At 35.2% G+C, this 26,308-nt stretch overlaps 1 protein-coding gene across 3 annotated transcripts in view; it reads left to right on the forward strand.

Moving 5' to 3' along the window:
* The first annotated feature begins 692 nt into the window (after positions 1 to 692).
* asic1c (acid-sensing (proton-gated) ion channel 1c) overlaps positions 693 to 26,308 on the forward strand; it is a 1,328,607-nt gene continuing 1,302,991 nt past the window's right edge. For 2 of the 3 annotated variants that reach the window (XM_051928824.1, XM_051928821.1), the window contains exon 1: positions 693 to 2,211. In XM_051928824.1, the coding sequence (XP_051784784.1) occupies positions 1,657 to 2,211 (555 nt within the window). In that variant the 5' untranslated portion in view covers positions 693 to 1,656. The remainder of the gene's footprint in view (positions 2,212 to 26,308) is intronic. The other variant, XM_028803265.2, reaches the window with a different exon arrangement.

A 26,308-nucleotide genomic window follows, 5' to 3' on the forward strand; every position in this document is an offset into this window, starting at 1 on the left:
TCTATTCATATGACTGCAGGAGGCTACTACCATAATAGTTTCATATGGTCTGGCCAGCAGTTTGAACCAGCGTGAAAAGTCACAGCATTGTGTATAAAAATACATTTCCTCCTCTAGTTGTAACTTTGGAGAAAATTGCAAAAAAAAAAAAAAAAGAAAAAAAGAAACATGAAAACCAAAAACTCCATTTGTGATATTAAAAAGGAGTTGCTAGGCTCTGCAGGGTTCTCATAGTCAGTCAACCAGGGTAGCATGAGCTGTAATTCAAAATGATTAATAAAAACAAAATGAGACTGCGGGGTTTTCATTCAGTGCTCTCTGTTATATGTCAGGGCTTGACAAATTGCAAGAACCCAGTCACTAGACACTGAATGATAGATCAATTTCTGCATTTTGATCAATAGATATTTAAACAGACTGAGCCTAATAAATACAGTAAAAACACAGATGCCAATCCTACTAGTACTTAAACAAAAATCTGTGAAAGAAGTTGAAATATGGAGAAAGACTTATTGATAACAGAAAAAGGTGCAAAAAACCTTTCCTTTATTTTACTGCCTACCTGTGGCACTCTTGAACACTTCCAGATTTCATCTGCTCATAATAACATATGCATATTGGAACATATAAATATAATGCAATGGAATATAATGCAGTGAAGTTTTAGCAAAACAAGAGAGACTCCCTGTGCTGAGACATGGAAGCAGAGGAGCCATAGAAATCTCTGAGCATGTTCGGTAGCAGGATGGACCTTGACTACTAAAGAGAGCGTATGTGTGAGAGAGAGAGAGTGAGAGAGAGAGAGAGAGAGAGAGAGAGAGAGAGAGAGAGAGAGAGCGAGAGAGAGAGAGGGAGAGAGAGAGAGAGGAGAGGCAGAGAGAGAAGAGGCAGACAGCTGGATCTATACTGTCAAAAGATCAGGAGAAAGCATACAGATTCTTTAAGGCTCCGGGCACTAAACGACAGAAGCACCAAAAGAGCTATTAAGAGGGTATACTTTGCAGCATTTTGGTGGATCGGCAAGGAAAGAAGTGAACCTGGTGGAGGCTTGAACTATCAAGGCACTAAGAGGTGGGTCACTGATAGATCTGCGACCCGTCATTTTTTTTTTATTTTTTTTTGCCCAGAAATAGAGCGAGAGCGAGAGTGAAAGAAAGCAAAAGGGGGAGCGATCTGTTTTTTAATTCATCACCCCCGCCCCCTTTGTCCATTCACAAATACATTGCATTCTGTCGTCGTGGCGATGCAGAGGCATTCTTTCCGATTGGTTGAAGAAGGGTCCCATTGAGAGCTAAGACTTACCCCCCTCCACCTACCTTTTCATACACCCTTGTATTCTCCTTATATTATTTTCTCTTTTTCTTTGATTTCTCCAGCTCCCTCTTCAGCATTCACTGAGGGAGGGTCTCTGAAAGTGGGTGATTAGGAGCTGTCAGTCTGTTCATGTTTTTTCTTTTTGAAAGACCAGACTAACAATAAATAATATGAAATAAAGCAAAGGATTGATGCTCTCAGTACTATAAATTCCAAATATCTGGTTAGTATAAACAAAATAAAAAGGATTTAAGGAGTTTAAAAACAGCAGTGGGCTAAAAGCTAGATTTAACAACATATTTTTGTAACATTTCTCTTCAATAAGCTACCTTTGCTGCAGAAATGAAGGGTGATTCTGAGGAAAGCATTGAAAGCATTCGACCATCCAACTTGCAAGCATTTGCCAACAATTCTACATTGCATGGCATGAGCCATATTTTTGCTTATGGCCCTATGACCTTTCGCCGCTTCCTTTGGACTTTATCCTTCTTGGGTTCACTAGGTTTGCTTCTGATAGTCTGTGTGGAGAGGGTCACCTACTACTTTACTTATCCACATGTTACTAAACTGGATGAGGTGGCAGCACCAAACCTCACCTTCCCTGCTGTTACCATCTGCAACCTCAATGAGTTTCGGTTTTCAAAGATTACTCGCAATGACCTGTTTCATGTTGGTGAATTATTGGCATTGTTGAATGATAATTATGAAATTGCCAATCCTCATCTAGCTGAACCTGAAGTAGTAGCAGCCCTAAAGGAAAAGGCCAATTTCAGGGGTTTTAAGGCCAAACCATTCAATATGACCGATTTCTACAACCGTACTGGACATGACATTAATGAGATGCTGCTGCAGTGTACCTTCCGTGGGACCTATTGCCATCCCAGTAACTTCACAACTGTGAGTTTTTCTTGTTTCTCTTTTTACAATAATATCTTTGCGTTTGTCATATGCTTTAATAATCCCCAGACTTTTTATAATATTAGGATGTCTATGAATCATAAGGTGCGCTGGAGACTTATTTCGGATGTTAAATTTTTTGTTTTTAATTTGTTCTTATTTCCTTTTAACTGTTGCTTTAAGTTATTGTTTGTGTTTATTTCTTTGTATTATTTGATTTTTACAGGCATACTTGCCAAAGTTTTGAATGATTAAGTATTTAAGCATATGGATAAAGCTTTGAAATGATGGTTTCACTGTGTTTTGTTTGAAGAATACATGGCGATTCTGTTGGAGGCTTACCAATTAGGGATTGATACCATTTTTAATAGATGTTTTGCTGCTAGTTGAGTTTTGCATTGATTTTGATAACTGGTGTTTGTGTAAGTAAGAGCCTATGTTCTCCCTTTACTGTATTCTGAAGTTACGTTTGTTGCAGTTAAATGATTTTTGGAATGACAAAATAGATGATCAGGTGCTGTCTGTAGTGAGATTGTAGTCATGCTCTAAGAAGTATGTATAATGTTTTTATGTCAACATTCTATAAAGTTAGGCTTAAGAAAAGCAGAGATGAATCAAGAAATGTGCACCTAGAAAAGAAATATATCTGGTAACCACTTAAACAAATTTCAAAGTGCCAGAACAGTTAATATAGCATTACAGGTTGTTTTTATTTTGTGTCAGCTTTATTTATTTCCTAAGATGTGATTACTTATTCTTCTGTGAACATACTTTGGTATATTTTTTACATCTCTTCATAGTGAAAGTGAAAATGTAGCCTTTTCTTTGAAACTTTTACATGAGTTACACTAAAATAATATGTCTTGATAAGACATACAGTAGAAAGACATAGAAACTCATCAAAATGTTGTACAACTAGCATATTCCTGCAGAGTAAAGTTTCCCAAATGTTGTAATATCTATGTTAGATAGATAGATAGATAGATAGATAGATAGATAGATAGATAGATAGATAGATAGATAGATAGATAGATAGATAGATAGATAGATAGATAGATTAAGTGGAATTGATTTCTATTGAAAGCAAATCCTACAACACTAGGGTATGTATCATGCAAATTTGTCAAGCAACATAATGATGCACCCACATTTACACATGTTATGTTGTACATAATGTAAAAATCGATTAGTTTCAGCCAATTATTAATTTATTTTGACAATCCCAATGATGAACATTACCAACGATTTTAATTAAGAACTTAATTGATCAATTTATTTATCTGTTTGTATAATCACAATCTCAAGTATAACTACCAGGGCTGCTTCAAATATTGATTTTCCAACTTTTCAACAAATAAAACTCTTAACATAATGACACAATCTGTATATTATATGGAAAATATTTACTTTTGCTTTCTTTTCTTTCTATGTAGTATTATTTTTGCTTGCTTTGTAGAATTTCTTTGTGAGTCATGTGAATTAACATTCAATTTTCCAATAAATGCATTATTAACATTTGGAGGACACTACTGTACACTTTATCAAAGCTAGCAGAATTAAGTTAAAGCGTCATTAAAGAAGGAATTAGTATTTAGTTTTTATTTCCTCACTGTGTGAGTACTCTGTTAAAATTTTAGTAACACAAACTCTTTGAAATTTAGTGTATTTTTCTAAACTGATACTTTTTCCTTAAAGAACATCAAACAGAAATACTTATGACCTGGATAATTTGTCAAACTATGAATAGCATGTGTTCTCATGTATACTAGCATTTCTTTTCCTGTTCTTTATTTGCTTTGATTTGATAATCAACAAAAATGTTAACATAAATTGTAACATGATAATGTATTGTTGACTTTTGATTATGAGTCCATAACTACATTTTGCACACAAAAAAACATAAAACAATGAAAAATGTATTGGTAACTGAATTGTATTTCTTTTAAAATTAAATCAAAAATTCCATTTGTAACTAACAAACCAAAATGCCTAATACATAGTAACTTTAAATAGTACTTTATTTTGCTTTTCAAAATTGAACACATACAATATATAATAAAAAATTAGTATTAATTCTCTTGTATTTTGTAGTTTTTTTGTGACTTTTGTAGATTTTGTTTGTGAATTGAACCATTGAAGTATAGATCAAAACTACTTAGTTATTCATTAAAAAGTATGTACTGTAACCATTAATTTATTGAGAAAACAACAACATAAAAAGATAGAACAAATAAAATGAGGTTTCCATACTGTAAATTCATTATTACAAACATAATTCTCCTGCTCTGTAGGAAGCACAGAAAATTAAAACTCAGAATGACAATGAAATCATTTTGCATCAGTATTGAGGTCTGGATACCACTTGTTGTAAATCCCTAAAGTCTAAATAGACTGTATAAATGTTTCTTGTTTTTTTTGTCAGAAATATAATGCACTTTTGCTCATTTCTTCAATGTGTTAGCACAGGATAACAATTGAATTATTTCTTGCTAATTGCTACTGTGATTCTAACTGGGAAAAATGAATGGGTTATTTAAACAATATGGATTGCATTTACTTATTTCTCCCAGCTACCTATTAATCTGAATGATATTGTCTTAAAAGCATTTAGGATCTTACAATGACTTTTCACAATGCATTTGCATTTATGGAAGTGGCAGTCTCAATTACACAACATCAAGTGGTAAAGCCTCAAGGATAAACAGTTACAGAGTTTGTAAACCTAATATCACAACTGGCAATGTACTAGTTATTGCTTGAATGCAGTAGAGGTACCAATAGGCCATAAATAAAATGGCTTAAATTCTTCACTGTGGGGCACATTTCCAAGTAAAAGTTATGTCTTAATAGAAATTATAATGTAAATTAAGAAATTTGTAAAGATTAGTGTGCAAAAATGGTATAGCTTGGAAGCACTATTATTTAAACTTTGTAAAATAGCATATTCTGCTATAGGTTTTTACTTCCACTATAAAGCAAAATATTGTGAAATAACAATAATTATTTTTATGAAGTGGCTGCATAATACTAATTGCATATCTGTTAATATTTATGTTGTGATGAAAACTTGATTGTACAAAGTCCTTACTGTCCTTAAAATATAATTAAAGTTATGAATGGTTTGAAGCTCTTGTTGAATCAAAATTAAAGATTAAAATTAGAAAGGTTGAATGTTAATTTTAGTGACTCAGCTGTGATTGTGCAGCGTGAAGGTGTTGTTTCATCAATAAAACTTTAATCATAGAAACATGACATTGTTATTAATCCATTTCAGAATACATCAAGATATATAAAATGCATTTTCACCAAATGTACGTCACTTGCATATAATCTCTTTAATCACTTTTCACTTAATATTATGTTATATTTCTACAATCCATAAAGATTGCAGTATGATTGCATATTCTTTACTAGAACCTGAGTAAAAACTGTAACCTACATTGTGTTTTGGTAGTTCTGGATAAACTATTAAGGTCTACAAAATACTTTAGCATTTAACTAATAAATGGGAAGAAAAAAAACATTACTTCATTATGCTATAACATTTGCTTTATATTATCATTGTTATAAAGTCTTAATTGCATTTCTACAAACCTGGATTAGCAGCCAGGACAAAAGACGTTAAGGTATTAACATATACTTTAACCATAAAGGGTAGAAGTGAATATAACATGGAGAAAGAAAACAGAAACAAAAACAGACTACCACACAGGGACAATATTGTTAAGTATTTGACCTGTCTCTTAGGTGTAGGTGCTACACCTGAGAAACCAGTAGTGTTATACTTTATATGTAATTTCCTTGAAGTTCTTGGGTGACCTCTAGTAAATTGAGCACCTACTAAACATTCATAGTCTAACATCCACTGGCAGTACCATTTTTCCCACACTGGCATGTAAAACTATACTACCACCCCAGAATGAAAACTGTAACTGTTCTATCTTATTTGAGCCTGTGCTCTTCTGATTATATTAGCTAACTGTGCAATCCCCGAGTAGCACAACAAATAAGCATTACTATAGCAAAGATGAGGATCATTTGGATTGTTCCTCATTTATTGATCATTTGGAGCATGATAGAAATAAAAATGTAATATTTGTCAAGTCTGACACAACAAAAACCATGTTTTTTAATCAAAGTTTCACTGGATTTGTTGAAAAGGTTATGTCATTGCTTCTCTATGCTGGAACAAACTTACAAAGAAGCAACAATACATTATCAGTACTACCCATCCTCCCTGTTTGAACATTTTAAATATGAAATACTGCATGCTGTTTTGACACATTCCTTAACTACTAAAGAAGTATACATTAGCTATTATAATATTTTATTCAAAGTTGCCTTGTCACGAGCAAAGAGATGGGACACTTTTTGACAGTTCAACCATTAAATGAAACGTAGTATTGTGGCAGCATGCTGGTGTTCAACTGCACCGACTCAAAGGATTCTTACTGTCTACATCACTCTGTCTTTAGAAGGATGGCTGACTGTTGTCACACCAAAAGAGAATTTACAAAAGAGAGATGAAAATAGGGAACTATGAAAGTCTTGAACAAACAAAATGTTCCTGCTTGCCCCAATATATTTTGAAACCTTGTCTATCCAGTGAAGTGGCTTGTCACAGGACCATGTTAAAGTTTCACTTTTTCACCCCACATTTTTTGTTCACACTCTCTCTCTCTGTCCTTTTTCCTCTTACCAGTTAAGCCTTCACCACAAATTCTTATCTTGGGTCTGGTCTCAATTTGCTTCTTATTGTGAAGAGGTTTTAAATCTCATCTCATCAAAATACAAGCTAGAGGTTACTTGACATTTGCTACAGGCATGCCAAGATGGGACTCTTTCTTATAATTACAGATGTACCTGCTCCCCCAAGCCTTTAGTTGCTCTCAAAGTTGCCTTAATGTTCTGAAAAAGGAACAGCACTATCCCACATGTTTCTTTTTCTGATTGTGTGCTTTCAGAATATGTTACCTCTTCTGGCATTCCTTCCTCAACTCTATTATTCTAATCAAAACATTGCATTACTTTGCCCAGATTTCCTCTCCTGTTTGAGTGCCCCTGTCTAATACCATTTTTGGTAATTTATTATATTTACAACCCATATATGACCCTACCAACACCTGTGCTTTCACAATGGCATATACAAGGCCTGTTCATGTTTCCTCCCACAGTCCAAAGACATGCAGGTTAGGTGCATTGGCGATCCTAAATTGTCCCTAGTTTGTGCTTGGTGTGTGGGTGTGTGTGTGTGCCCTGTGGTGGGCTGGCACCCTGCCTGGGGTTTGTTCCTGCCTTGCATCCTGTGCTGGCTGCAATTGGCACCGGCAGACCCCCAGGACCCTGTGTTAGGATATAGCGGGTTGGAGAATGACTGAATGACTATACACGGCCTCTTCTGTTGCTTCTACTGAGTCCATTTTACTATCTTAAAGACTTTCTGTGAAACTCCTTTATATCTTCCTCTTCTTGAGTGCTGAGACTCCTACACAATTTGAATTGCTTTACATTATATTATATGATAATGCTAATTAAGAAGTATATTTTAGATAGATATCATTATATAATAGATTTATTTATATATCTATTTTCTTAGCCTTGGATTAAATTACCATAAGAGAAACTTCCTTTGAGGGTATCATAGCCATATTTGCAATATTTGTAAAAAAGTAGAAATCTGTTATAACAATGATAAAAAAAATAACAATATTGAAACAAAATGTGTTTCAAATGCAAGAAAGCAATGAGTAAAATATTCAATATGTCATATTTAAAAAACACGTTTTGATCCAAAATGTCTCCATGACAAAAGATTTTGGAATGTTTTTCCTTTCAAACCAAAAATTCATATGGAATGAACGTGCATGATGGTTATTACTAATTGTAAAAAAATTATTAACAAAATAAATGACAAGCAAATTTTATGTATTTAATTTTCTAACATCCCATATTTCATTACTTGGTCTCTTTTATCTTTTACTTTACAATACACTGCTTTCTCAGTGAATATAGGACAGTGTCAACATTAACTGGCAAACCATTACATTTGACTGTGTTTTGTAACACATTGCTAACTTTCATAATATTTTACAATGTTTCTGCATAAATTGTATTGCATCTCCATGAGTGTTATTATCTATTATGAAGTGCTTTGACTTTTATTATTGGATTTAGTTTATAACTAAAACTTATAACTTAAGGTTATAACTTAATTTATGGTATATTTTTAAATTATTAGTTTGCATTTTTGTAACTCATGATGGACATCAAATTTTTTCTGAACACACACTAGAATGTCTATAAAACAAGAAGATTAAAAAAGAAAAGTTCTGACTTGGCTGTCACAGTCACAGTGGGGCATTCTGCAAACATGTTACTGTTGATAAAAAGGATCCCCAGTAGCATTTATTAACACACTTCTGCTGACTAATTCATTGCCTGAAAATACTCCATAGTGTGTCAGAGAGAGGATGAGCAGCATTATTCAGATTTGTTGTTGGCACTAAATTTTGTTTTAATTGTCTCCTTCGTTACCACCTCCAGGTTGTCAAGAGTGTGTCTTATAATTGAGTGTGTTCTTTTAATTAGCTTGTTGATTCGGAGACCCTTTTTTGAAGTGATGTTACCAGCCCAAAACATCACAGCCCAGAAAATCGCACTAGCCATCACAGAGTTATAGATGTGAAGGATGTCACTTCCCATATTAAAGGAACACAGTCTCCTAAAGAAGAAGAGCCTGCTCTGCCCTTTCTTATATAGTTCCTCTGTGTTCCGACACCAGTCCAATCTGTCATTACTATGGAACCCCAGGTACTTCAAGGATTGGACCACCTCTACATCCACAGTGGCTCTTTCGTGTGGTGAAAATCAATAACCATCTTGTTGATTTTGCCGACTTTAAGGTGTAGACAATTCTCTTTGCACCAAGAAGCAAAGTTCTTCACCTGACTCCTATACTCTGTCTCATCCCCCTGTGAATTTCCCCCTGGGATTAATAAAGTATCTATCTATCTATCTATCTATCTATCTATCTATCTATCTATCTATCTATCTATCTATCTATCTATCTATCTATCTATCTATCTATCTATCTATCTATCTATCTATCTATCTATCTATCTATCTATCTATCTACTCCATAAGTGCAGAATCATCTGAGAATTTCTGCAAGTGATATGACCTGTTGTTATATTTGTAGTCAGAGGTGTACAGAGTGAAGAGAAAATGAGATGGGACTGTTTCTTGAGGTGCTCCAGTGTTGCTCACATCTGTATCAGAAGCACAGTCCTTGAGTCTCACAAAGTGCAGTCTGCCTGACAGATAGTCCTTTATCCAGGACACCAAATAATCATTCTCCAGCATTTCTTTTAGTTTGTCCCATAACAGGGATGGCTGAATGGTATGGAAGGGTCTGGCAAAATCAAAAAAATTAATCCTTACAATGCTGCCAGTCTTGTCTAGATGTGAATAAGCCTAGTGGAGCAGATAGGTAATTGTCATCCTCCACTCCAATCTTTGTCCAATAGGCAAACTGCAGTGGGTCTAGGTGGTCTACCACAAGAGGACTCATATAGCAATGATTAAATGATAAATATTACTTATATTTTTATAATGACACTACATTTAGTGAGCAAATCTTTACACAATGGGCAGAAACGTTGCTTTTTTGATTTATATGGCAAGTCACTACATTAAAATTAAAACAGACTGCCTCAACAGTAGGGGTAAAATAAAAAATAGCTACAACCGCAAAATGCATATTTCTTTTAGAAAGAAGACAACAAGTGATCAAACAGAACTGGGGCACCACAGGTGACCCCTTATAATTGTTGAAAAAGGCGCCAAAAAAAATCATCCATATGTATGAAGCATCTTTTCAGAAATGAGTCTTTCATTTGGTTGACTCCCAATGGCAGTGGAGCTGGTTTTGAGGCTGGGCAGGAGGAAGAGGAAGATTCAAGAAGTTTGAAACTGGAAGTGACATTGGTGGTCTTGGACCATCAGTATTATGTTCTGCAGAGGGAGGAAGAGAAGAGGCAAGAAGATACAGTGCCAGCCTGCAGCTCGGAGTATTATTACCATCAGATGAGCCCTGATTTTGTCCCCAAAGCACATGTGTGTGACACTCTCAAAATTAACTTGGTTGCATGTGTCTAAATGTAGCTGTAACCTTTGTTGGGGGAATGTGTGTAGAGTTGATTCATGTTGGCATTTAACTTCAGACTCATCCAGGGGTATGAGCATTTTGCTGAACTGACAACATCTTGTTTATTAGTTTTGGTAATTGCGAAACTAATCATATGAAAGTGTACAATTTCACTTAAGTCTTATGTTTCTACATTTTAGTGACTTGGAAGAATAAAAGCTGACAGTAAGTACAATACGAAAACTACACATGATGAAAATGGAAAATTAAATTTATTTGAATTCATTAATTTGGCAAAATAAGTAGGAAGTGCACCTACACCCCACAATGTTCTTTTTCCCTAAAGAAGCAAGGACCCAAAGGTAGCAAACATGAGCCAGAGATATTTTAAACATTAAAATCGAGAATTATATTCAGATTAACCAATTATTTCATATCAATTTAAACTATAACTGCTAATATCAGTTGTGATTGGTCAGTGTACATCTATCTGTAATGTGCTATTCTCTACTTACATTAAATTTTTCAATGATCCATTAACAAATATGTTTGTTATTTCAAGTTAGGATACACAGATATTACAATATAATTAAATTCTCTGTTAAAAGCTGAAAAAGTTAACACAAGCTAAAGTTCTACTAGACCGTGTCTTCAAATGAAATCATTCCAAAGAAGTGGTTGGGAAATTAGTAGCAATCAAAAACTGTGTTTAGGGTGTTGAGTCTGGATAATTCTTTTGCAGACATGATGGCTAATTACTTTAAAATAGCATCCATTACACAATAGCAGCAAATAGCTACTGCATTATATTAACAAGCTTTGGTAAGAAGGAAGGGCATATGTTCTGTTTATTTGCTTAAGTCTCTTGGGACAATTTTTAAAGTTGCCTGTGGATGCAACTGTTTCATACATGGCCTTGACACAGATGAAACTTATTGAGGTCTTGGTCTAAGTATATAGTATTTTTTATGTAGATGTGGATGTGCTCTAATACTTGTAATATAGACAGCATCATACTTTTCTAGTTTTTATTTACATCTTAGAGTTTATTTAATATCCAGACATTCTTGTCAGAACATTAGATGCAGACATTTGCATCCTCACTTTTCCAGCTGTTGTGTGAGGTCTAGACACTCTTTTAATAAGTGACTTTCATGTTTCAAACACTTGTTGTTCTTTCCTGGGCAATAGTCCTGTTTTCTAGGAATGTGACTTCCACAGTAAGGATATTTTCCAATATGTTTATTTTTGGTACTGTTTGCTGCATATTTTTCCCAACATTACACATTGCTTGAGCTAAGTGTTTTATTACTTGTTGATTCATTGCATATTCGGTACTGTTTGTTAGTTTTGACTACTAGCTTTTACTTTAAGCACAGCCTGTGGTAATTTGTGATAACTGGTAATATATTGCTTTCTCCAGCTTTAAATCATATTCAGAGGTCAACAGTTCTTACTTTTACTGTCAGTAAATATGTTTTAAAACAGTGTGGTCTACATTAATTTCCTCACTGCATAGATAGATAGATAGATAGATAGATAGATAGATAGATAGATAGATAGATAGATAGATAGATAGATAGATAGATAGATAGATAGATAGATAGATAGATAGATAGAACTTTATTTTTTCTTGGGGGGAATTTGGCTTTTTAAAGAAGATCTTTAAATAAATAAAATACATAAATAGGTACATAAGTAAGTAAACAAATAAATATTCACACACTCTATGGTCTGAACATACATCAGAATGACTAGAAAGCAAGAAAATTGAAAAGAAAGAAAAGTTCTGAAATGGCTGTCACAGTGGCAGTGAGGCATTATGCAGATGTATTGTTGTTGGTATAAAGGAGCCCAAGTAGCGTTTCTTGACACACTTCTGCTTAATAATTACTGTTAATAATTAGCAGTTATACTGCATCAAAGCTGAAAAATACAGTACTTTAACAATTCATTAGCACACTCTGTTAAAGTAACCTGTGGTTGGGCTCCAGTTGCCTGCAGACACATTAATTTGCATACTCACATCCTTTCCTGCCCAGGTAAGTTATATTCATTAATTAATTTAAGATACCTTATGTGTCTTTGACAGGAGGAAAAAAACAAGGTATGGACAAGCTGGGACAAATATGGAAAAATCTTAATGACTTTACATTTCAATCTACAATATTAGAATAAACCCATGGTATAGAGGGAGAGATTAATTAATTTAGGAACAATCGATACCATTCTCTTTTTTATGTTGCTTCTTGATCATAGCATATCAAATAGAGAAGATCCAATTTAATGAAGGACCGGCAGAAAATAGTTCAATATAGTGTAATAATCATTTCTGATGAGCTCTCTTGGCTGTAGGAGACATGTTGACTACCCAGTTTAGAGTAACATAACTGCTGGCGGCTAAAATCTTGAAATTATCCATTACTTTTTCTCAGTGTCCACAATTAATTCTTTTGTTCTTTGATATGTAATGCCATATTATTAAGGCTACACCATTTGGGGTGCATTTCCCAAAAATAATCAATTTTGGTGAATAGCAAACAAGATAGTGAATGACGGAGGAAAAAAAAACAAGTGAGTTTTACAAGGGTTTCCTGAAGCCCTTCATTATCTAACATTTAACCAATGAGTTTAACATACTTCTTTGATGATTTCTTTGAAGTATATTATAGATAGACATATTGTCACATTAGACATGTGTGAATGTAAAAAAAAATAATTAAATCAATTGAAACAAATAAAGACCAAATTAATTTAATATCTTAATTATAAATCTATAAATGGGCTCAAAAGATAAAGTGGTTTCCGTGAAAAAGAGAACAATGGCTGACAGTCAGTGGTGTAGCTAGGGGCGGGCGGAGGGGGCGGTCCGCCCCGGGCGGCACATTTTTGGGGGCGGCATTATTGGCCAAAAGGCTCAGAACACTTCACGTGTAAGCAGCAGGATTTGGAAAAATATCACTCATGAATGAAAAAAAGTCAAATTCACTGATTTTCATCCACAAATGTTTCAAAAGTCATTTTCAGACGGTCCTTCTGTGACGGCATCAGACAGTTGAAATTTATGAGGCAATAACAAAAATAAACAGAAACATTACACCGATAATAATTTCTAGGAAGATAAACAACTAAAAAACAATGTATAATTTTGTTTCGTTATCAATCCGAATGCGTTCTTGCTCATCCCCACCTATCACTTGTACACCACACCGGTTCTGGTTTTTGCAGCGTAATTATATTAAACTAATAATCAGAACACGGCTTATCAGTGCGTCTGTACTATATTCTTGTCTAGTTGATGCTTATAAATAATTATATGTGAAAAAAAATATTGCTGTTTCTCTATATATAAATATGCAAAATGTATCTTAATTTTTCTCAATATGTCATTTTAATTCTCTATTTAAATAAGTTAACATATTCAGATACGTTGAAGGGCAGTAAATTGAAGCCCCGCCCCGAGTGGCGCGAACATGAGCTACGCCACTGCTGACAGTGATACAAAAAAGAAGCAACATTTCACAAACGATGAGTTAAGACAACTTATGAAGGATGTGGCAAAAAAAAAAGAAGTGGACGCATTTCTAACACTAAGAAGAAAAATAAATGGGAGGAGATTGCAGACAGAATAAATGCCTGTAGTGCCACAGAAGATCTGACACTGAAATCAGAAAAAAAGTTGACAGTGTTGCCAAAAGAAAGGAGGCTGAGGTGAGAAGACAAAGGTCCAAAACTGGTATTGGGAAGTCACAGTCAGCTTCTCTCACCCCAGAGGAGTAGCAGGCCTATTATATTCCTCTCAGAAGGTGACCTGTATACATTAAACAAAAGTATATTTGACTTTGTCAATGATATTTGTACTCTCTTTGCAGACACACACGCTCCAGACCAAACAGGCTTCTTTAAGGCTTCATTATTGGCATATTTTTATATTTTGACTGTCATTTGTTTCTTGCTTTGTACTTTTTGTTTTGTATTTTTGTATTAATTTCTGGACGCTGAACATAATAAAGTTTAAATTGTATGACTATGTGTATTTAATGTTGTAACACAGAAAACTGACAATGTAAAATAAACACTACAAATACAGTACTCTAAACATTAGTAAAACAATATCAAGGAAACACATTTATGTCCTCTAGCTAGATATCTGCTTTGGTGTCCCTCCTTTGTTTGTCTAACCACTTCAATTTTGTCTTTCTCTGCCTCCTCAATGTCATCTTGCTCTTTCTGTTGAGAAAGTGATATGTCAGTATGTAATGTTGTGCAGCAGCGCATATGAAACAATAACAACATGGCCACCTTCACAGGAAAATCTTAGACCCCCTGAGGGTTTGTTCGGGCACTAGAATCATATTTTTCACATGCATAGAGCACAATCTACAAGAGCGTATGTACTTTGGTCTACAGTTTTATACCTCTCCTCATTCATGGTCTAGGGATTCAGGTATTTGCAAAGAGGATATGCATTTTCTCCCAGTTTCCAGCCACCAGTAAATACGCCATCCCTTGCCATCTGACACACTCCAGACTTGGACCAGATAGAAGCATCATGTGTACCCCCAGGCCAATTGACCACAATCTCTGTAAAAAGACCATGATGGTTGCATATCACCTGAACATTTAGTGCCGATAAGCCTTTTCATCAGGTGTAGATGTGATTCAGAAGTCTGGGACTATGAATAAGGATAAAGGCATCTACAATGACAGGTATGACTGCAATGGCTTGGGAACCAAATTCAGTGTCATGCAAGGCATCCCCTCCTCCTGGAAACCGTATGTAGTTGCATGCATGGTGCAATAGTAATTTGGTCATTGCATGCACACATTTAGTCACAACACCTTTACTGAGGCCATGGGCATCACTGATGGTATGCAGGAATCTACAAGTGGCATAGAAATGGAGAACTGACAGAAGCTGCACAGTGAGACTGAGGGGAAAATTCTGGTGTGTTCCTCTTTCCAATTTGTCCTCCACCAGACAAAGAAGGGTCATTATTTCATCCCTGGGCAGCTTATATTTCTCTATTAATTGTTGATTACTCAGATGGTACAAGGGGTTAATGCCCACAAAACAGCAATAGACCAGCAACTTTGCTTGGTGGACAATGCTGTCTCTACTGGCATCTCCAGTTAAGTTGCACAGTTCCCTGGAAAAATGTGATTGTTGTTGCTGGTGCTAAGGGGGGATTCAACTTCACCACTTTCAAAGACATGACTAATTACATAGAGTTTGATTGATTAGCACTGAAATACTAGGGTGTTGCACCGTGTTAGCCATTATGGATGTAGTGAGAAGTCAAGCAAAATGACACCTTTGATTGGCTAACTAAAAAGATTCTTTTTATTATGTACTCACACATTATGTACTGAAATTGTCTAAAATTATTAAAGCTACAAACATCAACTTTTGCACTAATTTATAACCTACACTTATAATTTTATTTTTATTGTATATTGCAACATTTACTTATTATTATTGCTATTGTTATTACATTGTCCAAATAAGAGTGCCAATGGTTTTTTTTTGTGAACAACATAGGGTGACCTCTGTTTTACTATGACAGTCCAAATAAAGAACACCGCTGAAAACACAGAAAATACAGGTCGGTACACTTCTTAATTCCAAAAAAGATTATGATCTTCTTCTAATTAACAAATTATCTTAAATATGAGCTAACGAGGTCTGAGTATTACTAAGCTTTTTGGAAAATTACTCTTGATTAGCTCAATCTTTTCTAAATGCATGCAGGTCAATTTGTGATGAAACCCTACAAGAAAAGTGTCATCAATAAACCTTCTTACTGAATCTTTGTGATAAAGGCAATTGTTCTTGTAAACTGGATAACACAGTGGTAATAAGTGGTAATTAAGAATGTCATTTATGTTTACTATTTACTTACATTGGTTGTGAAAATATTTTAATATTTATAGTGATAATGCAATGTAAGTGAAACTGAGATCTATAATTATTTACAAAAAGCTTTTAATACTAACATGACAAGACTGCAAAATGACTGCAGATGAGAGTCACTGTAAAACACAGCTTGTTAAGCAATGAATTGTATAAACTTTTAGCAGAAATGGAAACAAATAAATGTTCAAATATTGGCTTTTCATACTGACTTGAGTGTGTAGGATACAGGTTAAGAACTATTGACAGCTACTGCATATTTCAATTTCACTGTATATTTTTTATTCATAAATAGTTGTAAGCAGCAGAATACTCAATTAACATTTTCCTATTTAACTCTGTATCAACATATATACTGTATATATATATATATATATATATATATATATATATATATATAGAGAGAGAGAGAGAGAGAGAGAGAGAGAGAGAGAGAGATTCTTTGCAATCAATGAGAGATGAGAAATTTTTTTTTGGCAAAGTACATCATTTTATGTTATTGTGTGAAATACCCTATTTTATGATAATAAAAATTACATATCAGTAGTTTGGCAGCTATGAAGCCCAAGCAGACTGTTTTAGTTTGATAACACCACTTTACAAATTTAAAATTTAAAAAAGCCACTGAAATAAGAAGTTATATGGTTAATAAAAAAAATAATCTGTATGGTTTATGATACAAATGCTCTTTAATTCTATAAAAATCAACCATGTTACTTTTAAAATTAATACATCAATAACTGAGAATAATCAGTTGTCAAAATATAACCTTCCTTTATATTTACATCCTTTTCTTTTCATTATTTCCATTAATATATATTGAATTCAGGAAATTAAATGTCTGGTTCTTTATTTTAGTTCAAATAGTGAAGCCATGTTCTGTGTGCAGGTCTGAATAAAAATATTATCCTTTTTTCTCTGTTTCCTGTATATAAAAATAAAATGTGCAATTTGGGGCAAGTATGAATATGTGTCATAGTTTTTTGGATTATTTAAAATTTTAGCACTCGGTTTTAAATTTCGCAGCTATTTATAATATTGAAATATGCATTTCAAATATGTTGCATAGGTGGAACAATACTATCCAGACCTACTGTATGTATGTAATCATCTGTTCAGTGCATGTGAATGTGAATCAGAGAATCAATGCCACATTTCACCACGACTATTTGTAATGGGCAAGTGAGTTTCTATGACAACCAACCCAGCCTTTATCCAGCGTCTTTACAGTGTATAAAACAAAAGCACAAAGTACATTTATTTCTAGTATTGTGTTGCCAGTTTGAAACACCAATGAAAAGCAAAAATCATTCTAATTTTAATTTTACCTTAGTTACAAAAAAAGCAAAATTGAGTAAAAGAAACTTAGAAAAATCATATATCATAAATGGTTTGAATAAAAGCAAATGATTTTTATGACTAACCAGAATCTTGGTTTTTGTCACAGTTTAACAGATTGGCAAAATTAATTAAGGCAAAACCAAGGTAAATTTTAAGTGCACACCAAGGCAAAAACAAAAACAAAAATCCTAACTAAAATTTCTCTAATGCCTAAATAATAATTTGTTTCACTTTTTAAGTTTTCCAAAAAATGGCAGTTTTCCATTGCATCAAACAAACAACTGACTGGACTTAAATATCCACCTACTGTATGTATCTGTGGCATTTTTTCCATGAACAGTCCCTGGAAGACCCATGCTGTCAGAAGAGGCAAGTCATCAAAAGAATCCATGCAGACAGTGTGTGTGTGTTCTGAATGTGTATACATGTTTGTGTGATTGTGCAAGAGTGACTGAGAGAAAGAGAGAAGATGGAGGGTACATACTAGATAAAGATTATTCAAAGTCAGTAAGTAGGAAAATGTGCAATACAGAGTTTTTAAAGTTAAAAATAACATTGTACAACAGGAAACCAGTACAAGAGCCTCAGCCTGTGTATCAGAAGATAAGCAGCAATATTTTGTTCCATTTGGAGTTTATACATCAGTCTCTTTGGAAGACTGAAGTAGAGAGCACTGTAATAATTCACAGGTGAAAAATAAAACTATAAATAGTGGTCAAAACAGCAAAGAAAAGAGAAAATAGTACTGAGTAAAAATGTTTAGAAAATTTTTAGCTATTGAATGGGATTAATTAGTTTGAGTGCTACTTGAGGACAGTGTTAAACATTGTTTGCCACGCAAGACTGAATTTCAGAGGTGTTCCATTTGAAGTGCTTTTGATTTAAAAAAAGAAACATCCATCCGTCCATTTTCCAACCCTCTGAATCTGAACACAGGGTCACGGGGGTCTGCTGGAGCCAATCCCAGCCAACACAGGGCAGAAACCAATCCCAGGCAGGGTGCCAACCCACTGCAGGACACACACAAACAAGGGACAATTTAGAATCGCCAATCCACCTAACCTGCATGTCTTTGTACTGTGGGAGGAAACCCACGCAGACACAAGGAGAACATGCAAACTCCACGCAGGGAGGACCCGGGAAGCAAACCCAGGTCTCCTAACTGCGAGGCAGCAGCGCTACCACTGCGCCACCGTGCCAAAACGAAACAGTTCAGTTGAATTTATTGTTATTTTAGCTGTTTACACTGAGTATAGGCCAGACCAATTACACAGACTTACAGGAACAATAAGGAAAATTAACTATATAACTTTAAAATATTTAAATATACAAACATAAATATATCAAGGTGAATAACTAATTAAACAGTAATCAATCTTCTTCGTTAATAAAAATGGCTACACTTTCCCTCTGGTTATACTAAATTTATTATGAAGATCCTTCCACAGATTTTAGAACTCAGTGGCTATGAGACTGATTTCCTACAGTATTTTTATTTTGTATTGAATTTGTAGAAGAACATCTCTGAAATTTATGCATTAACAGGTCTGCTAGGTTAAAGTGTCAAGGTCATGCATGTGGACTAAGTCTGAGAAGCAATTTTACTAATTAAGGCCTGAAATTTCGGTTGTATCTTTAAGGTATATTTTTATGGCAATGCTCACAAGAAAGATAAAATATGACCCCACTAGTAGATTTTGGAACTTACTTTGCATTATGAAATTTTTTGTTATAAATATTATCAATTAATTAACTCATGTAGTTAAGGTTATCAATGTTAGAAAAGAAAAAGCAAAAGAAAATTACATTTGAGTGTTAGTTTTATATTACAGTATATATTATAAATTTCAACACATACCATTTGTTTATAATACCAGTAGCATTATGGAAATTATTTTAATTGAGTGAAATAAGACTGTTAGTTCAGTGATTTTGGTTTAGGTGAAGGTTATCATGCTTAGGTCAACCTATTTTTGACTCCAAACATACTTTATACAATAAATAGAAACAAATTGTGGTCCATTAGGACATAAGCTGAGAACAAAGCAAGTTGCCAAGGAAAGCAGGTGTTGGACTTTCAATCAAACGTAGATTCATTAAAAAAAAATCATTTTGATTAATTGATAGTGAAGTTTTGTCAAATTACTTCAATATGACAGATAAACTGCACTGGTCAAATGATTAGCGTGTTGGACATTCAATCAAATGGTCAAAGTTTCAAGACCAATGTACACAAACTAATTTCTTTTTTTTAATTTACTAGTTTTTTATTTATATAGAAATTTGGTGAAATTCTCTTCAGTGATTTGGCGATATTGGCTCAATAGATAAAGTGTTGGGCTTTTCAAAGAAAGATTGCATAGATTCCTTAATGGATTCCAAAAAAAAAAAAGAACTCTTACTATTTAAAAATTTCTCCGATTATAACTTTTATCCTACATATATATTTTAATCGGCTTTAATATGATGTGTCATTTTCTTTCCATAGTTAACCCAGATAGAAATTACTCTATGCATTTTAACTGAATTAAATTAATTTCTTTATGGGCACCAAACAATTTTATTTTTAGTCACATATGACCAACAAAATCTTAGTACAAGAAAAGTTTTTTTATTTTACTTTTTAGTGTACTGTTGAATAAAATAATGTCACTCAAAAATCTTTATATATATGTATATATATATATACTAGCAAAATACCCGCGCTTCGCAGCGGAGAAGTAGTGTGTTAAAGAGGTTATGTAAACATATATATACATATACATATATACATATATATACATACATATACACATCCACATATACATATATATACATATACAAATTTACATATCTACATATATATACACATATATATACATATGCACATATATATATATATAAATATAGACATACATATATACATACATACATACATTCACATATATTTATATATATATATATATATATAAATATATATATATATATTCACGACATTCGTAGTCTGAATCACAATCTGATTGTATGGGTGGTTATCTACCAGGTAACACTTATGGTTGGCCAGCAAGTCAGCTAACATCCGCCACGGTGCCTTCAGTTGTGAGAAGCAGATCATAGAATGGTTGAAAATAAGTTTACTGTCAAATAATGCAAAGAGTACGCGACACGTGTTTCGCCCTAATTCTGGGCTCATCAGGCGTACACACTCACTGCACTCCCTTACGGGAATCGAACCTCGGACGTCAACGCTAGAGACGAAGCCCCTAACATTGCGCCATGGCGTGTGGTTCGTTTATTTGACAGCATGTAGATCGGGGTAATTACATTCACGGCATCCGTAGTCTGAATCACAATCTGATTGTATGGGTGGTTACCTACCAGGTAATGCTTGTGGTTGGCCAGCAAGTCAGCTAACATCCGCCACGGTGCCCTCAGTTGTGAGAAGCAGATCATAGAATGGTTGAAAATAGTTTACTGTCAAATAATGCAAAGAGTACGCGACACATGTTTCGCCCTAATTCTGGGCTCATCAGGCGTACACACTCACTGCACTCCCTTACGGGAATCGAACCTTGGACGTCAACGCTAGAGGCGAAGCCCCTAACATTGCGCCACGGCGTGTGGTTCGTTTATTTGACAGCATGTAGATCGGGGTAATTACATTCACAGCATCCGTAGTCTGAATCACAGTCTGATTGTATGGGTGGTTACCTACCAGGTAATGCTTGTGGTTGGCCAGCAAGTCAGCTAACATCCGCCACGGTGCCCTCAGTTGTGAGAAGCAGATCATAGAATGGTTGAAAATAGTTTACTGTCAAATAATGCAAAGAGTACGCGACACGTGTTTCGCCCTAATTCTGGGCTCATCAGGCGTACACACTCACTGCATATAGCCAAATTCCCGCACTTCACAGCGGTGAAGTATTGCTTTTAAATTTTAATTAAGAAGAAAAGAAAACCTTTTTAAATTGAGGGAAAATATACCAATAACAATTTGTTAAGGATCTGTTTTTTTGTGAAGCTGCCTTTACACAGCCTGTCCGCTGTTTTATAAACGAACGGCATATAAGGCCGTCCTTTCTCCTTGCTTAGCAGTTCTGTATTGTTTTATTGTTCGTTTATTACGATTGTTATAGTTATTGTGTAGGTATTTGAGACTCACTTTTCTGTTCAGGTACCCATTTCCTTTATGTAATCCGCAGATTCTCCGCTATTTTTTGTTCGTTTATTACGATTATAGTTATTTATTGATTCCCTCCCAGTGGGTAGCACTGCTGCCTCGCAGTTGGGAGATCTGGGGACCTGGGTTCGATTCCCGGGTCCTCCCTGCGTGGAGTTTGCATGTTCTCCCCGTGTCTGCGTGGGTTTCCTCCGGGCGCTCCGGTTTCCTCCCACATTCCAAAGACATGCAGGTTAGGTGGATTGGTGATTCTACATTGGCCCTAGTGTGTGCTTGGTGTGTGGGTGTGTTTGTGTGTGTCCTGCGGTGGGTTGGCACCCTGCCCAGGATTGTTTCCTGCCTTGTGCCCTGTGTTGGCTGGGATTGGCTCCAGCAGACCCCCGTGACCCTGTGTTCGGATTCAGCGGGATGGAAGATGGATGGATGGATGGATGATTCCCTTCTTTAGCTGACTGCCTGCTCATATAAGGCCCTCTGCTGTTTTCTTGTGAAGCAGTCTTTACACAGCTTCTCCGCTGTTTTATAAACGAACGCCATATAAGGCCATCCTTTTTCCTTGCTTCGCCAAGGAAGCAGCCTTTTTATTTAATCCACGGGTTCTCCGCTGTTTTATTGTTTGTTTATTACAATTGTTATAGTTCTCTTTGTATACCACGTTGTCAGTTCAGCACTCCGGTTGTAATATGACTAAATCGTGCAAGCTTACTGTTGAGAATGCAACGTATAGTTGTACAGGAGAAAAGCAATCTTGCCAAACTTACTTTAAACTTACGGTTTACACCGTGCTTTGTTTCCGCCGTAGCTGCACTTATGAATATGCTTGTATGCGTCACTCGCTCGCTTCTTATTGTTTCGCTGCCTTCTTAATTGTGTAATGAGTGATCACATGTGCTGCGTTCAGTCAGTTCACGTGAGCCGCTCTCTTGTGTGATGTTGCGATGTCCACGGCTTTATTCAATGTTAGCTAAGACCCGACACTTAAAAGTTTCTCGCTACAGCAATTTTAACTCTGTTACAAAGTGATCCAAAGTCTCGTTTATACCTCGTGTCTTCTCATTAAACTTGTATGTCGTGAATATGGTATTGCAAATGGCAGTGGGAGTGTTTCTATAAACTTAATTTAAACTTACGGTTTACACTGTGCTTTGTTTCCACAGTAGCTGCACTTATGAATATGCTTGTATGCGTCACTCGCTCGCTTCTTATTGTTTCGCTGCCTTCTCAATTGTGTAATGAATGTTTTCTTCAGCGCTCTTTGGGGCTCTTCCTTGTTTTCTACGTACTGCGTTCACAGTCAGTTCACGTGATTACGTGGGAGGCGTGATGACGCAATACGCAACTCCGCCTCCCATGGCCAGCGAGCTGCAGTCCATTACAGTATATGGACGAAAAAGAGGTTCCAGTTATGCCCGTTACGCTTTGAATTTCGAAATGAAACCTGCCTAACTTTTGTAAGTAAGCTGTAAGGAATGAGCCTGCCAAATTTCAGCCTTCCACCTACATGGGAAGTTGGAGAATTAGTGATGAGTCAGTCAGTCAGTCAGTCAGTGAGGGCTTTGCCTTTTATTAGTATAGATATATATATATATTTTTTTTTTTTTCAAACCTGAAAAAGGCCATGTCTTACATCTAAAAATTGTTCTCAAATAGAATATGACATTAAATAATTCTCTTTCTAAAACAGGCTTAATAAAATAAATCTGTATGTAAATATAGAAAAAATAGAGTACATATATCTGTACAACCATTTAAAGAGTAAAACAGTGATGCCATGACTTCTAATTATTTGACTATATTTACTAATCATTAAAGTGTTATTGTGAAAGCACCAAAATTTTCAGTCATCCTGTTACTGAGCCTACTTAAGCTAATTCTGGTATGCAGAGCTATAATATTTTTGACATACTGTATCTACTTTCTTTTTGGGTAAATTCCATATTTTTAAAAGTAAGGATACACAGATTAATATTAGACAAGCCAGCTTGATCTTGATCTTAACATGATCCAGAAGAGTGATAGTTTGAAAGAGTGTTTAAGCTATTGTGTAATACTAAGTTTTAGGTATATACATTTGTCTGAAACAGTAAAACGGGAATGTTATATTTAATCTTGCATAAGTAATTATTAACAGGAAATGATATATGTTTAATCTTAAGTTTAGATATCTTGTGGAGCTCATTCATCACATGTTCAGTAGAACATATTTAAACTTAGAGTCCAGATCAAGTCAAGGCATTCTTTTCAAGTCTCAGGTTGGTATAACAAAAAAATAACATGTGGCTTAATGGCAATACTTAAAGGAATCAAAGAAACAGGGTACATGGATTATTTGTTAATTAAATGTGGTAAATGAGTATTACAACTTGTTTCAAATACCTTTATTCTTGTTTTTTCCATTTGAGAATGTATATATTAGACATGTTCCTGGCACTTTGACATAATTTTCAAGATTACAAGCACCCCCAGGAGTAAAAGAGCATTTTACAAGCAACAAGTAATCCGTTTTGTGTAAGAAAATTCTAACTCTACAAAAACTAGAGTGAAATATCTGCCCCACAGAACTTAGATTTGCTTTTAACTTGAAAAGGTGTTTCGTTCCAAAACCAACTTATATTGTCATACAAATGAAAATAAGCAGAACTATGTTTCTTTTTAACTCATAATTCAGTCTCTTAATTTACAAAACAAAGTTCAGAATTTCAAGAAGGAACAACTGATTTCCAGCATGCAAGAAACAGTAGTCTAGCTTAATCCCAGGTGGCAAAAGTAAAATAGCACAAAGTTGATCTTGTTAGGGAAATCAAAACAAACAATCAAAAAAAAAGTTAAATCAGGCTGTATTAATCTACCACTCTAATATGGCTCATGAATAGTATCTCTTATATATTTAAATTTAATTGAAATAAATAAGGCTGTCAACTTTTTTATCTGTTTCAACTTTTCTTTAGCATTCTCTTATATCCTTTCTGTGATGCTTTAGGTATATACTGGTAAAAACAGAAAAAAGTAAATAAAGTAAGTGATAATAATAACAGTAATCAGTAATAATTATCATGACCACTTTCTTAATGCTACAAATATATGTGTTTCAAGTATTCTAATATGAGCCATGCAGCTGTCATGACCTTTGGGAAATTTCTGTTTAACTCCTAACAGAAATTTTAATTTATTTGATTAATTTATTTTATTGATCAGAAATTTCAGAGAAATTACAAAAAAGTAGTCACAATAATATACACATCATTAAAACAAGTTTATAATGTTTAACAGATTTAACTTAATTCAAGATAGAACTTAATTCAATATAAAAAAATACAGCTGAAAGCAATATTTTCATAAAAATTAAAATGTTGAGTGACAACTTTTTTTTGGAGAAACTCTCATTTATTTTGCAAGGTTTAAACTATGTTTAATACAGACAGTCATCTTTTATAATATATGACTGACATGATGTCACAGGTCACATGACATATACATCTTGGCTTTGGAAAATATCTTGCATCACCCCAGTCCCAAAGGTATCATGTCCTAGTGAGCTGAATGACTTCAGGCCTGTTGCCCTGACGTCACATGTGATGAAGTATGGCTGCTGCTTCACCACTTGAGGCCATAGGTCCGCCACGCCCTCGACCCTCTACAGTTCACATACCAAGAGAAGGTGGGAGCGGAGGATGCCATCATCTACATGCCTCACCGATCCCTCTCCCTCTTGGACAGAGGCAGTAGTGTAGCAAGAATTATGTTTCTGGACTTCTCTAGCACCTTCAACACCATCCAACCTCTGCTCCTTAGGGACAAGCTGACAGAGATGATTAGATTCATACCTGGTGGCATGGATCGTGAACTACCTTACAGACAGACCTCAGTATGTGCATCACGGGAACTGCAGGTTTGACATTGTGGTCAGCAGCACAGGAGTGCCGCAGGGGACTGTACATTCTCCGGTCCTGTTCAGCCTATATACATCGGACTTCCAATACAACTCAGAGTCCTACCATGTGCAAAAGTTTGCTGATGACACTGCTATTGTGGGCTGCATCAGGAGTGGGCAGGAGGAGGAGTATAGGGACCTAATCAAGGACTTTATTAAATGGTGCAACTCAAACCACCTACAACTGAACACCAGCAAAACCAAAGAGCTGGTGGTGGATTTTAGGAGGCCCAGGCCCCTCATGGACCCCGTGATTATCAGAGGAGACTGTATGCAGATGGTACAGACCTATAAATACCTGAGAGTGCGGCTGGATGATAAACTGGACTGGACTGCCAATACTGATGCTCTGTGCAAGAGAGGACAGAGCCAACTTTACTTCCTTAGAAGGCTGGCGTATTTCAACATCTGCAATAAGATGCTGCAGATGTTCTATCAGACGGTTGTGGCGCGCGCCCTCTTCTATGTGGTGGTGTGCTGGGGAAGCAGTATAAAGAAGACGGACGCCTCACGCCTGGACAAGCTGGTGAGGAAGGCAGGCTCTATTGTAGGCACGGAGCTGGACAGTTTGACATTTGTGGGAGAGCAACGGGCGCTGAGCAGGCT

Source organism: Erpetoichthys calabaricus, chromosome 6, assembly GCF_900747795.2.
Source record: "Erpetoichthys calabaricus chromosome 6, fErpCal1.3, whole genome shotgun sequence".
In the NCBI taxonomy this organism is placed as follows: Eukaryota; Metazoa; Chordata; class Cladistia; order Polypteriformes; family Polypteridae; genus Erpetoichthys; species Erpetoichthys calabaricus.